Genomic DNA, 14,920 nt, shown 5'->3' with positions numbered 1-14,920 from the left:
GTTTCTAATATGGCTAGTATTAAATAAGTCTAGTACTAAAGTAATCAGATAATTTAGATAACTAAGTATTAAAGAAATTACTTTATACATGAGTTCCAAAAGTAATCATTATTTCATTCCCTTTACTGTCGTACTTTTATGATCTAAAGTAATTGATTACTTAATTATTTACTTAATTCTTAATACACCCAATATAGTAAAAAAAAAAGTCTCTAATATGGCTCGTATTAAATAAGTCAAGTACTAAAGTAATCAGATAATTTGGGTAACTAATGATTACAGAAATTACTTCATACATTAGTACCAAAAGTAATCATTACTTCATTCCCTTTACTGTAGTACTTTTATGACCTAAAGTAATTGATTACTTAATTATTTACTTAATTCTTAATACACGCAATATATATATATATATATATATATATATATATATATATATATATATATATATATATATATATATATATATATATATATATATAAAATCAGTAGATCATGGATGGATACATAACAAGCCACAAGGTATAAACAGTGGCGCTTTATTTTATACAACAGTTTGGTGAGACTTAATTCTTACTTTTCCGAAAGCGTATGTGAAGACAAAATGAATAACATGACAGACGGACTGACATACACTGAACACCTAACTACTTAATTGCATTTGAACACACCCAGAATTTCTGTATTCAAGGAAACCAGCGTGTTTAATACACCCAGAGTTTCTGTATTCAAGGACACCAGCGTGTTTAATACTTTTAAGGACCCGCCTTTGTTTGTTTGGTCATTTCTTCTAAGTGGTAGAAAATTGAAACTGCTAAGTATTTCTTTATATACAGTCGCTGATATCAATGAGTACAGACATGAGTAATTAGAAAAAGCCACCAGGTGTCAACGACGGGTGGGTGATGCTCCTCTCTCTCACCGGCTTTTGATTGTTTACACCCAAAGTTTTCTTACGACTGACTGTTAAGACAGTGGGCGTCATCAGAACTGTGGAGAAAAAAAAAGTCAAAATTAGCTCAGGTTACTAATTTCTGTTTTTCAACTCATTCACTCCCAATGACGGCTATAGACGTGAAAGATGCGTTTTAACTGGGGCCATTGAAGGCTTTAGATGTCAAAGACCAAAAGATGATTGTCAACAACATTTTAACTTGTCTGGCAGTGAATGAGTCAAGGAAAAACCCCAACAGTGAACACCAAGTGACTACCGGTATTCAACACATAGAAAGGCAATATAATAGTGAAAGGGTAAAGAAGCTTCATGATGCACTTGTTTTTTTGTTTATTTACTCCACTAGATGGTGCTCTTGGTTTAAATATAAATTCTAGTGCTGTGGAAATGTATGGAGCACTTGAGATATTTTTTTTACTCTTCTCGATGGCATTTGTGGTACATGAAACTTCATGAAGCACTTGTGATGATTTTTGACTTCTAGATGGCATTCGTGGTTCAAAGGAGAAAGAGTGGAAATCTGATGCATTTCTACAGCTTTAGAATTGATCTTTAATAGCACTATCATCTAGTGGACTTAAAAAAAATCAACAGTGCTTCATGAAGCTTCATGAAGCACTGTTGATTTTTTTTTTAGTGTTCTTGGCTTAAAGATAAATTTTATTGCAGTGACGGCCTGTTTATGCCATCTAAGAGTCAAAAAAATATCACAAGTGCTTCATGAAGCTTCATTTGGCCAACACAACATTCTACTCATCTCTTACATTCTTGAGGAACTCCTCTGCGACAATACGGGCTCTGGCATTAACAGACAGCTTCATCTCGCTAATTTCCTTGTCGATCTCCTCCATGAAATGGATGACAAAGTCCACCAGCTTGTGTTTGTACATTTGCTCCGTGTGGAAGTTGGTGATCAAGAAGCTAATATCATATCCCTGAAAGAAAACATTTTGACAGTCAATAACATCACTCATCAGACTGGAAATTATTTCTTACATTCTTTAACTCATAAAACGTATTACGCTATTGTAAAATGATACTACTGTATATTCTCTTAAGACTACAGTGCCATTGATGTGAAAGAACATCAACAGGAACTCAGAGTGCTTAAAATTGACTAATGAGTTATTATTTAAATGAATCGCAGTAGTGATGTCCAAATGAAGCTTCATGAAGCGCTTGTGAATTTATTTTTATTCTTCTGGGTTGCACTCTATTAAAAGAGGCAAGTTTACTACATTTCCACTGCACTAGCATTTATCTTTAAACCAAGAGGACCGTCTAGTGCAGTTAAAACAAATGCCAAGTGCTTCATGAAGCTTCATATTCTCATCACGAGCTGGCAGTCAAGGAGTTAATCATCATACGGTGCAACTGGGCAATCCTCATCCTGTTTCTTACCTCAACTGGTTTCCTTCTCAGAATGAAGAAGTTCTCAGCCCTCATCATCATAAAGCGCATGAATTTGTGGCAAAGGATTTTCTCAATTTCGTCAGCCTGAAGTGGAGATAAGACACACATGGTTTTAGATTTTACAATATACAGGGAAACAAAACTATAGTAAATCCTATAGAAGGCAAAGAAATACATATTTTTTTCTGTCTGTGTACATTATAGCTATGAATACCAGTTTGTTGTAATCGATGAACTAAGTTAATTATTTTGGAAGACATGTTGAATTTTTTTCTTCAGTCTGATAGCAGTACAAGTCCTCACTTTTTGAGTAGGCATTGATACAATTACCAAATACTACTATACTTTTGTGCATACATTCCTGAAAAAAACGACAATTTTAAAGACAACTCTGATTATAGTAACACAGTAATCATACTTATAATTGCAAGACATTAATGGCACATATCTAGCCATCTAATTTCTAGTTCTCTGCTACAACCGAATGGCTGATATCCATTCAAATTAAAGGCATACGTTTTTTTGGGGAAGGAGTCACTCTAACACAACTTTAAAATATGTTGCTTCATGTTGCTCTTCATTTGAAAAGGGGAATTACACTTCTGCTGTCACAGTTTTAATACAATTTTGAAATAAGTTGTTTCATGTTCCAATTAACTTGCTCTTCATTTGAAAAGAAAAATATACTTGTGCTGTCACAGCTTTAAAAGCATTCATTTGGATTAGCCGATACCTGCATGAATCCAGTTACAATCTCAAATACCTTCTTAAGTGCCCTGACTTTTTAAAACGTTTTAAAAAACACCTGGGAGCCCTGTTTTTAAAATTATTGTAATTTTAAAAGACAAAAAAATCAAATGACCTGTTTGACAGCAATGCTGACTCTGACAGAGTTGATGGATCCCTCAATAAGAACCTTTTCCTTGTCATTGCGACTGATCACAACAGGCTGAAGCAGTAGCTCCTTACTGCTCCTGTAAGCATGGAGGAAAAACATATGAATGAAAAGTCTCACAAATTTAAAAGAAAAAAAAGATGGCTGCAGAATGGCTGCAATGGTTGCAGAATGGCTGCAGAAAGCCAGTGCAGTTTCAGTTTGCATGTTCTTCCTGATTTTTTCCACCCCCCAAGATTGTTGTGCGAGTTTGCACACGTTCAAACTTGTGTGCACGTAGCAATGCTCTGCAAACCAGCGACATACCTGACCTCCACTTCGGGCTTGTTGTGACGTTCCACCACCTGAGAGGAGAAGTTCTCCAGACACAGGGCCGCCTGCAGGGTGGCCCTCACAGCGTTTAAGTAGGGGCGTAGAGTCGCTGTCTAAGGACAATTCGGAAAAAAATTACAATCTACATGCTTTTTCAAAAGAGAATGACAGTCATACAACATCAGGATCGTGACAGGTTTAAAAAGCAAGACGATGGTCAAACGAAGAGAGAGCGATTAACAGAGACTGGGATCATCCCAATAATAAACATTTAAATTCAATTCATAATTTTATTCGCAATCCCAATGATTAATAGCACGATGATCTATATTTTGCCTCCTGGCGATTAAAAATAAGCACAGTATTAACAGAGACAAAATAGGGGGAACTGATTTTTGAAAAGGAAAAATACCATCTATGGCAACCCCCGTTAATTTATTAGCGAACCTCCGATTTAATTAAAAAAAAAACCTAAAATAGCACTTTAACTATTGATGTAGTCCGACGCTGCCAAATAATGCGAGATTATAAATTAATTTGATTGTATTACAATTGACGAGAAGATTTACCATTTCTGCACAGTAAAAGACGGAAGTTCCGAAGCCACGCCTGATACTGGGTTTCCGTAAACCCTACATACTCCAGAAATGTAAGGGTGCGCTTGGTTTAAATTTTATTTTGTATGAGGAAGTGATTTTCTTTACACGATCTGCAATTCTACAACAAACCCTCTTTACTCCGCCCGGTTTTGGGCATACCTATGTTTAAAACAAACAACGTCTTTACGACGAGTCCATTAGGCTCTATGAATAGGGGACGATTGTTTAATGGTCGATGTGTTTTTCATTTGGGGAAAGACTATTGGAATAAATGACTCTTAATTCGAGTTTTAACAATAATAGCAATGAATTAAATTGTCTAAATTCAACGGGACGGGAAAGAAATGTGTATATTCTTTAACCATACTTCAACACAATATGGTTTAATCCGACGCTACCATTGGTATGCAGTCGTGATGTTTTTTTTTACAGTGGTTTGTTGGAAAACTGGCCAGGACTCTATCAGTTTATTTCGGTACCGGTGTTGCTGATTTATTATCGTTTTGAGTACCACCTGAAATTTTGTGACCGTATCCTAATTTTAGTGAATTAAAAAGTTTTACACCCCTCGTCAGTTAATGGAGTTTCCCATCATGGACGCCATTCGCTGACGGTAAGCATCGTTGACTATAAATTCACTAACATATTATTCTTTTCACTCCCGTTTTTATATCGCAAGTATTTATATAACGTCACTGCATAAAGTTTGTACATGTTACCGTGCAGGTATAGTTATAATTTTTGAAAATATATTTTAAGCGCCTATGCTCGTGGTCTTGGCCCTTCTGGTTAGCAATGTATGAACCAAAACTGTTTAGACAAAGTGTGAAGGCAATAAACGAATATTGCTCAACTACCATTGATTGTAAACAAAACATGTTGGAGAAAATTTAAACAGCCCTCATCTATGTTTTTTTCTGCTGTGCTTCAGTGTACCCTGAAGCAATCAGGCCTGGCATCATGAGTGAGCTGAAGGACTGTCCCCCATTGAAGTACTATGACTTCAAGCCTGTGGAGCACGTCAAGGTGTGTCCTCGCTACACGGCCGTGCTGGGGCGCTCCGAGGACGATGGGATTGGCATCGAGGAGCTGGACACTTTGCAGCTGGAGTTGGAGACTCTCCTGTCCTCGGCCAACCGTCGCCTCAGAGCTCTGGAGGAGCAGAGACAGGTAAGTAGTGCATCCGTCCATCCGTCTCAGTCCCCATCCCAATCTCCATCCACCCCAGTCCACATTCCGATCTCCATCCATCAAGCCATCTAAAGCTCCGTCCGTCCGTACGTCTGTCCATCCATCATCCATCCATCTACATTTCCATCCATTTATCCATCCATATTTCCCATCTATCCGTCCTGTCCAATTCCGTACAGTCCAACCCAGGTTTTGGTGATTAACATCATGACTGATATTATTTATGTTGAAGATCCTCACAGACTGGCAGGACAAAAAGGGAGACAAGCGCTTTCTAAAGATGGGAAAAGATCCAGACCCTGCAGCCTCATCACGCCACAAGCCGAAGAAGCAGAAATTAGATGGAAAAAGTAGTCATGGGCCAGGACCAGGGCCTGGCAGACCTAAATCTAAAAATCTGCAACCTAAAGTCCAAGAATACGAATTTACAGATGATCCTCAAGACATTCCTCGAACACCTAAAAACGATGTTCCCAACAGGTCAGCGACAATCCTCACTGTGTTATGCAGGAACATCTCAACAATTTTAAATATTGTGGAAAATGTTTTATTAGTTCTTTTAAAAGTATGATACTACATACTCGAGATGTTTGATAACCACTTGTTTTTTTCTATACCAGTACGGGTACTCAACTTGTTACAGATACCGATACCACTTTTACTTTTGATACTCAAAATTTGCCCCAAATTTGACATGATTTTAAAGAAAGACCCACTTGTTCCAATGTTGTTGTTTTTTTCTTAAAAACTCATTCAATTACTGGCAATTTTGTATTCCTCAAATTTTTCATTTCTAATTTGTGATTGTATAATTGTTCCAAGAGTAGTATCGGCTGCCACCCCAAGTACCGATACATTGAAATAAGGGGAGGTATCGGCCCAATACCAATACCAATACTTGGTTGGTACTCACCCAGTCCCACTCACTTGATCTTATAGGTTCACTCTACGGAACATATTTAATTTTGGTAATTTTGGTGTATTTTTAATAGGGATGGGTGATTAACAATACCAAGTATTAGTATTGGATAGATACCTGGCCATACTTCAAGGTATCAGTACTGGTGGCAGCAGGTACTAGTGTCTTGAAGAAGTTTTATGATCACAGAAAAAATACTAATTAGAAAAATAGAAAATGGCCATTACTCTTTAAAAATTTTGTGGAAAATTGTATATTGAAATACTTGTCTTTTTTTTAAACTTGCCAATTTTTGAGCGACAGGGCTTAAGTATCAAAAGAATTGGTGGTATCGGTATCTATGACTACTCAAGAGTTGAGTAGTGATACAGATGTTGGTCTGGAAAAAAAAATGGTACCAACATCTCTATCTTTTTAGCTTACATTTGGCAAACCAGTAAATTTCGTCTCGTAAATCAATTTGAGAATTATTTGTCGTATGGATGTATGACCTGAACATTTCCCGGGGCTTCTCAATTTGAAAGATTTGTATTTTATTTTTTTTAATGCACTGTGAATCAATTATATTTGTAGTGGCCCTCAGTTTGCATTGTTTTAATCTTTTCAGATTCTGGGCTTCTGTGGAGCCGTACTGTGCCGACATAACACATGAGGAGATCCGTTTGCTGGAGGAACTTTTGAAACCACCAGATGACGAAGCAGAGTACTTTAAAGTAAGCTGTTTATGCCGCAAACTCTGTTTTAGCTCAACAGCAGTGCGTTGAATTTGACATTGTCTGTGTGAATGGAAGATCCCTGCATTAGGCAAACACTACTCACAGCGATGGGCTCAGGAGGATCTACTGGAGGAACAAAGAGAAGGAGCTCGGGCCAACGACAAGAAGAAGAGCCTCTTGGGTGGTCCGCTGTCTGAGCTCGATGCAAAAGGTGACACAATTATCCACGCCATCATTCCTGTTTGTTTGTGTCCAGTGAGAAGATTTTTTTACCTAAATTGGGATGACTCTTTCCTCTAACTGATTTAAATGAGGGTAACTTCCACATTATTCCATTGGCTACTGGCAAAATAAAAAAAAGTTTTCCTTATTTAATGCTCAACATGCTTTTAAGCCACATTTAATCAATTGTCAATGCTTTTGCTATTGTTAAGTAAAAGGTACTTTTTTAAATCAGGGTTTGTTTGTGTCGCTTGAGCACTTGCAGTAGCATAATGGTCACCTATTGGTGTATTTCAAGTCGAGGTGCAAAGAGTAATTGATCAACAACGAATCAATAAACAAATCAATTGATAATTATTATGTAATCGATTAATCGTATAAGTATTTTGTCCCATCCTTTGATTTTTACATCAAAGGCATTCCACATCAAAAGGAAAAGCATTGAAAGTTGGCTTTAGGTAACTGAAATTTTACCCAACAATATGTCAAAGTTCAAAATGGCACGACCACCTTTTTATATGTGTCATCCATTTGATAAAATACTATAAGAATGATGTGGAACAAAGAGACCCCAAAATGATCCAAAAACAGCTCAAGATTTAAAATGGTCTAAAATTGTCATGGGGGTTTTGTGCGCTCGGCTGATGTTTTACGAGATGTGGACTCGTTGCTGAAGAAGTCCGAGTCCCAGCACGAGACCCCGGAAGACGGCTGTCCCTTCGGCCCGCTCACTCAACGTCTCCTGCAAGCTCTCGTGGAGGTACCTTGCAACGTGACGATTTTAAAGACACGCTTACACAGAATGCGTTATAAATTTTGCATAGTTTTTAACGATGAAATTCACGCTTGAGTATCATAAGCTAAAACGATGTCTTCTCTTTTGCATTTAGGAGAATATTATATCTCCCATGGAGGATTCTCCTATCCCGGACATTTCAGGGAAGGATGCTAACGATGGAGCTGGGACATCTCCTCGAAGCCAAGGGAAATCTTTTAGGTAGGTCTGAGAGAGCTGAGAAAAACTAACTGAAATTCCTGCAATTCCCCTAAGATAAGACACATTTTTTTTCCCAAAGGTGCATCTTATACACAGGTGTGTTCTATATTTGGGATATACGGTATATAATAAAATAAGGCCAGGTTCACACTGCAGCCTAAAGTGACCCAAATCTGATTTTATTTGCCCCAATGCAACCTGTATCTGATCTTTTAATGGCAGCGTGAATGACGCATCAAATTTTTTTCAAACGCAATTCTTGGAAAGTCTTGAATGTGATCCATGTTCGATTGTTTGTCATGCGACTTCAGTCTAAACAGCCAACGAACCTGCAGCCTCTTTATATATATATATATATATATATATATATATATATATATATATATATATGAGATTAAAATAGCAAAATTTATGATGTCATAATTAAAGTACTTTGACTAGAAGACTTTTGCATTATGGGAGTCCAGGCTAAGCCAATCATGGAGTACCTATTTGGCCATCTATTGTGGTACTTTAGTGAGTACGAACGTTAAGGACGCCACTGTGTGACATTACGGTGTCCTCAATGTGCACGCAGGACATCGGGCCGTTGAGACTTCACACACTGGTCACATACTGATCCCATTTATTTGGAAATGTGGACAACCAAACAAAAAAAAATAGGAATTGAGCATTAAGCTCTGCTGTTTGAACGGAGCCCTGACAGGAAAAAAAAAAAACACATGAAAATCCGCGCATAGATGACAAGATTCTGTCCGAAAATCGTGAAGCATTGAATCACCTTGACTTTGGCATTATAGCGCTCCTCACACACGTTCCCTGGAGGCTCGAATCAAAGAGGAACTGGTCGCCCAGGGCCTCCTGGACTCTGAGGAGCGACCCGGTCTGGGCGGAGACTGTGAGGACGAGGTGCTAGTTGAGCTCCAGAAACGCCAAGCCGAGCTCAAAGCCCTGATTGCTCACAACAAAACCCGCAAACAGGAACTGTTAAGGTGAGCCCCCCCCCCGGCACCAGGTCCCGCAAGTCGCCTAACATGCGTTTGCGCTTCTCAGGTTGGCCAAAGAGGAGATGCGCAAGCAGGAGTTGAGGCAGAGAGTCAGGGTGTGTGACAACGAGGTCATGGAGGCATTTCGCCGAATCATGGCGGCCAGACAGAAGAAGCGCACTCCGACCAAGAAGGAGAAAGACCAAGCATGGAAAGCTCTGAAGGAACGAGAAAGCATTCTGAAATTATTGGATGGCTGAAGGAAGGAAACATGATTGCAAAATTTTTTTGGACTACAGTCACACACTGCTGCATGTGCAACTTCAAACCCCACATTTGAGGCAAGAGGGAAATTCTGTAATTTTTCAGTGATATCCATTTCGCTTTTGTCTTATTTTGTTCTAGCTGTCAGGATGATACGTTTTTCTATGGCCTTTTTTGTCTGTTGTGATATAAAAATCCAGATCAGTGTTTGTATAAATATTGACCAAATAAAGGTTGTTGTTGTAAGGGAGGTTCAAATTTATTATTATCATTATTATTATTCATGTTTGAAAAGAAAACGTTACCTGCATCACAGCTTTTTTTTTATTTTATTTTTTTAATTTTACGGAACACATAACATTTGAGAACAAAAAATTGGTTTATATGTTCAAAAGGAAGAAGTACAAAACTTATCTAGTCCTACTCATTGTATTCTATATACTAATATACTAATATAGATATTGTTATCACAATGGCGAAACATGTCATGCCCCTCTTATTGGATTTCAGCATTGATAAGCATTAAAATATAAATAAGATCATAACATATATATATATATATATATATATATATATATATATATATATATATATATATATATATATATATATATGATGCACAGATGCAAACACATACAGACAGTTCTTTTTCAAAAGTGACTTAAACATGATCTTATTCAGGTTATATATTACCTTTCAACAGTTGACAGATAACATTTGCTTAAATGCATACCCCACTTATTTAGCCATTCACAACAACAGTAAAAAGTTAATATTTTTATTTATAATTATTTTTCATGTACGGTTAATAATACAAAAAGATTTTCTGACAACCTTATAAAATACCACCTTTGTGTAAGGTTGTTTTGGCAACGACCAATCACGGCTCATCTGTTGCGTCACGTGAAGGTCACAAACTGAGCTGTGATTGGTTATTTTTTGAGCCTTCGGCACGTCTCATTTTCAGTAGACAGCTAGTGTGTTTTTTAAGAATTAAATATTCTTCTAAATGTCTTTAATTATCCAATTAATTACATACAAATAACTTTTTATACAGTTAAAAATAGCAAAAAAAAGTGGACTATCCTTTTACTATGAACACTAACTTTAGTAATTTAATATTGATGAAGTGTCAATCATTTTGGGAATTTGACTGTCGTAAATGAAAGCTTTACCAACAACGAAAAGTTCTCTATTTTTTGTGGAAACTTCAACGTCACTTCGATTTATAACCGGCCGTACTGGTCCCGTGACCACAAATTCCTGCTTGGCAACAATCTGCGGAATGAGTGGAAAGAACCCGGGTTTCTTTTTGGAAAAAGAGAATTTCCTTAGTCAATGAAAAAGTGAAACAGTGGTAGAAAAATGTCACATATAAATTAAGCGTTTATCTGTTTTATTTAAAAAAATAACCCCGGCCAACACACGTGATTGAAATGACCATCAGGCGAGTGGCGATGAGCCAATCATATGTATCAGGTGCATTGCAGACGGGAAACATCTAAAACGTACAGGATAGTAGTGACAAGTGAATATCAACGAGTGGAGTTGGATTTGGGGACCCTGGTCCAAAGTATCCGGTGATATAAATGAAAAGATACATGGTTTCTTAAATTTCACTAGATGGCGCTCAAGCCTTGTTAAAACGAACAAGTGGTCCTTGTACAATACAATCGACGGTTTTTTTCGATTTACAACGGAATTACGTTACCTGCGTAATTTCGTCAACACTGACGATTCAACGCAAAAATATAGTCATGTCAGTTAAAGTTAAAAGTGTTTGAGAAACTTGGAAATAGAATAACGTAGGTTCTATACCGTCGTAACCCGTGTATATTGTCCTAAGCTTGTATATCGTGTTCCCTCGTTTATTGCTGGGGTTACGTTCCCAAAAACACTCACAATAAGTGAAAGCCGTGGATCCCTGGATTTTTAAGTTTCTGGCTTAAATACCAAACGTGCAAGTTGTCTTTAAAAAAAGATAAAAAATCATTCCCAATTCGGTTTTGAACAGTTTTTACTGACCTCTGATTTCAAAACTAGGTAGGTACGTGTGTGACAAACACTTAAAATTGTTTCCAGCCCTCTGACGGATACTATAACTACAATGAGTATACACAAAAATGAGTTTGACATCCCTGATCTATATCTTTTGTTTATGCAAGTCCTAGTGTGCCCAGCTGAGGACATCTTGGCCGTTCTAATGATGTCTCATGTTTTGAATGGGATGTCTTGCTGCGACAAAGTGGACACAACTGCGGACAAAAATTAATCGGCTGGGTTTCAGGAGAATATTTAGAAAAAAGCTATTAAAAATACTTGCTCAAAAAACTTTCAGAGAACCCAAACACTTGAACGCCTTCACTTGGAGTGAGTATCCTCCACTATCTGCAGGGGGCACTCCATCCCTGATTTTCATCAAAAAGAAAAACAAAATTAAATGAAGCTGAACATTTTATAGGTCGCATTAACATTAGAAAATGCGTACTATGAATTGTTTTGATTTCATCTCATTCAAAACAAAAAACAAAAAAACAACCCTGCCATCTAAACAGAGATGTGTGGACTTTTCATATCCACCGTACTTATCTACCGTCTAGTGCAGTGCGACTTGTAAATTCAATTAATCCAAAATTTGCTGCATAAGGAAACGGTTGATTGCTTACGCACACATAAACATTAGTTCTCATTGTCTTCTGCTCTCAAACAAACAATTCCCGCTTCCTGTTTCGGCCAGCATCCTCTATGCAAATTGATCATGCCGCAAACCCATCCGCATGAAAGCTCTTTTTTAAATATACTAACCTATTGAATTCTCCCCAGGTGAATGAATGACAAAATACACAGACGTGTATACAGTCCCCGCAGACCGTGCGCGGCCCACAGATCCTTTGTTGTCATTATGAGACCTCAGCTGAAGGACAGGTGGGCTTTGTATTGTGTCACAACACAGCATATGTACTCACTCATTCACCATTTGCACTTCATTACATTGAGCTGTTCTAAAGCGTACATTTTGGCAGTGCAGGTGCTGCGATCTGTCAGGCTCTCCATTTCAGTCTCGGCTGGAACCCAAGGCCCCAGCCTTCTCCTTCTGCCCATGTGAAATTCAGCCACGAGGTGAGCTTCTTCACTTGTCCCTGTCACAGCCTGTAAACCTTTATGGCTGTTTGGACAGGAGGGCCTAGGGTAAAATATTTGAACTTGAAATATGCTGGCGTGATGACGTTACAAATCATGTTTGCCTATGCGCACAGGCAGTTAGGGAAGTAAAATTTCGCCTGGAAAAAAAAAACACACAAGTAAAATACTGTACCTGATAAATCCGCCTAAAAATATTAACAAAAATAAATAAATAATACAAGAAATCCTCCTGTTACCGTCTTACTTTCTTGTATCTCTTCGTTTGTCGACAGGGGCTTTCTGTTCAGCGTAGCGCTTTGTATCGTTTCTTTCTTTGGGGCCTTTGCTCCTACTCCACCTCCGCCTCTGCGTTCCCGAACACGGAGAGAGAGAACCTCACAAATAAACATGCTCACTCATACATACGGATGAGCGCACGCCAGCACGAGAGAGGCATACATACAGTGAAAGGGATTTAACATGTTATCACTGTCAATGCATTGTCCCAATGCTATGTCCATTTCCAAGCTAATAGCACACTTGCTGAATAGCGATTGTGTACGCGCGGCCGACATGTCCACTGACAGGAGCCTCTGTCCAGTCAGGGTCGGGCCTGGCCTATTCACCTCCCGACACAGAGAGCGATTGTCTGCAATGCTTGCTTCCACTATTCTGATGTCATGATTTGCCCTGCAGTAAAACTGTTGTTGCTGCTGTTGTGGTAAAGCTTCGATGGCCTTACAGACACAAATGACCCACAGGGCAAGGGGAGACCATCGAAATACTCCGCCCCTCCTTTCTCCTTTACCTTCAGTGGTTTTGAATGGCATTTGTTTATGATTTGCATGGCAGTTGATGTTTTTCGTAGATGACTCCTCGATTTGAAAGCTTCCTATGCAAATTTGGTTTTTGCCTCTTTGGGTTGAGCACTGAAGGACCCCAGTTAAAATCTTGCCTCTAACCTGCTGGCCCATTTATGAGCCTTACCGGAGGTTTACTACGACTTTGGTTTAAAGAAGGATTAAATACCAAAAAGAATCGATATTTGATGATTTTTAACTTTTTACCTTTACCGTATCCTTAAATATATATCATGAGATTTGTTGATAGTCTCATTCTACAGAGCTGTGATTGACAACAAAGCAAATCCTTCTACAATGATTAGGTGAGCTTTTCTCTCTCTCTCTCTCTTTCGCTCTCTCTAATGCAATTTAAATTAAGCATAAATATGACACCTATTCATCTACTAGTAACATAAGCACATAACACAAGACAAGAACTAATGTTAATCACGCCACACAATTCATTTTGTCAACTGAAAAGGAACGTGTGTGTGCGTGTGTTTTTTTTTTTTTTCCTTTCACACACAATATTTATACTTTGGATCTCGGCTATTTGTGGGGAATTGATCAATTGAAAATTGCCACAAGAAGCCTCTAAAAAATGTCTTCCCGGAAAAACAAATCTGTGAAGACAGAGACCAACTCGACCGTATATTGTTTTTCATTTTAAGTTCCTGTAGGTACAATGACCAACACTTTTATCCTTATACGGTTGCCATGGGAATGCGCTTAATGGACTCCATCAGGTCACCATATTTTGCACTGAGCACTTACCGACTACCTAGCAAAGCTGCTGGCAGTTAACAGCGCAGTGAAAACAAAGACGTGTCACCGTTGTATATCATGAAGAGAAAAAAACATTTTCAGCCTAGTGTTGAGAAGGCCTGGGGTCTGCCTCTGTTTTTTGGGGGTGGTGTCGCACCGCTGTGTGACTTCTGCAACCACCAGGCAATGACAGCAGGAGAGAGGGCGTGCTCAGCGGGTCAGTGGCATGGCAGTTCATTTGGAGCGCAGAGGTCGAAGCTCTTCGAGAAGCTCCAATTGACACAAGACCACTTAGCAGAGGTAATCTTTGGGAACGTATACATTAGAGCGGCCATATAGCGTCTCATTGGAGTGAGCTGGAGCCTGTCCCAACTGTCTTTACCCGAGAAGTGGAGTTCACTCTGCAATGGCCGACAGTCAATCTTAGTTCTATTGTCAGAGACATTAATTGAACAATAATTCGTATAGTGCGAGGGCGTCAAAGTCGTTTTCATCATGAGCCACATCATAGTGGTAGGCCTAAGACGAGCGGTTATAACTTTGACACCATACAATTATATCCTCCTGAGACCCGGCTTAATCGTTTGTGTTCATTTTGTCTCAGCAAAGACATCATTGGAAAGGTCAAGATGTCCTCTACTGAGCACACTAGGGCTTAGTGGGATAGCTGAAATGAGTCAAAGACATAGACCCAAAACAAAAAAACACGCAAATAGGCTGG

At 38.5% G+C, this 14,920-nt stretch overlaps 2 protein-coding genes across 3 annotated transcripts; one reads left to right on the top strand and one right to left on the bottom strand.

Moving 5' to 3' along the window:
* Nucleotides 1-523: 523 nt before the first annotated feature.
* Nucleotides 524-4,314, bottom strand: arpc4l (actin related protein 2/3 complex, subunit 4, like). The gene is made up of 6 exons (XM_088422930.1): nt 4,145-4,314; nt 3,570-3,688; nt 3,231-3,342; nt 2,357-2,452; nt 1,720-1,890; nt 524-990 (listed from the first exon to the last, which is right to left on the bottom strand). The coding sequence occupies exons 1-6, from the start codon at nt 4,145-4,147 to the stop codon at nt 985-987; spliced, it is 507 nt and encodes a 168-aa protein (XP_088279056.1). The 5' UTR covers nt 4,148-4,314; the 3' UTR covers nt 524-984.
* A 262-nt stretch (nt 4,315-4,576) lies between these two features.
* Nucleotides 4,577-9,715, top strand: tada3l (transcriptional adaptor 3 (NGG1 homolog, yeast)-like). 2 transcript variants are annotated; one of them, XM_088422928.1, is made up of 9 exons: nt 4,577-4,787; nt 5,106-5,344; nt 5,598-5,845; nt 6,892-6,997; nt 7,076-7,211; nt 7,879-7,982; nt 8,113-8,219; nt 9,020-9,211; nt 9,273-9,715. In XM_088422928.1, the coding sequence occupies exons 2-9, from the start codon at nt 5,135-5,137 to the stop codon at nt 9,463-9,465; spliced, it is 1,296 nt and encodes a 431-aa protein (XP_088279054.1). In that variant the 5' UTR covers nt 4,577-4,787; nt 5,106-5,134; the 3' UTR covers nt 9,466-9,715. The 2 variants fall into 2 exon arrangements, with proteins under 2 accessions (XP_088279054.1, XP_088279055.1); XM_088422929.1 differs by lacking the exon at nt 4,577-4,787 and adding an exon at nt 4,832-4,900.
* The last annotated feature ends 5,205 nt before the right edge of the window (nt 9,716-14,920 follow it).

This window comes from Hippichthys cyanospilos, chromosome 9 (assembly GCF_059441005.1).
Source record: "Hippichthys cyanospilos isolate Australia breed blue-spotted pipefish chromosome 9, RoL_Hcya_1.0, whole genome shotgun sequence".
NCBI classification, from domain to species: Eukaryota; Metazoa; Chordata; class Actinopteri; order Syngnathiformes; family Syngnathidae; genus Hippichthys; species Hippichthys cyanospilos.
This window is presented reverse-complemented; position numbering and strand designations above follow the sequence as displayed.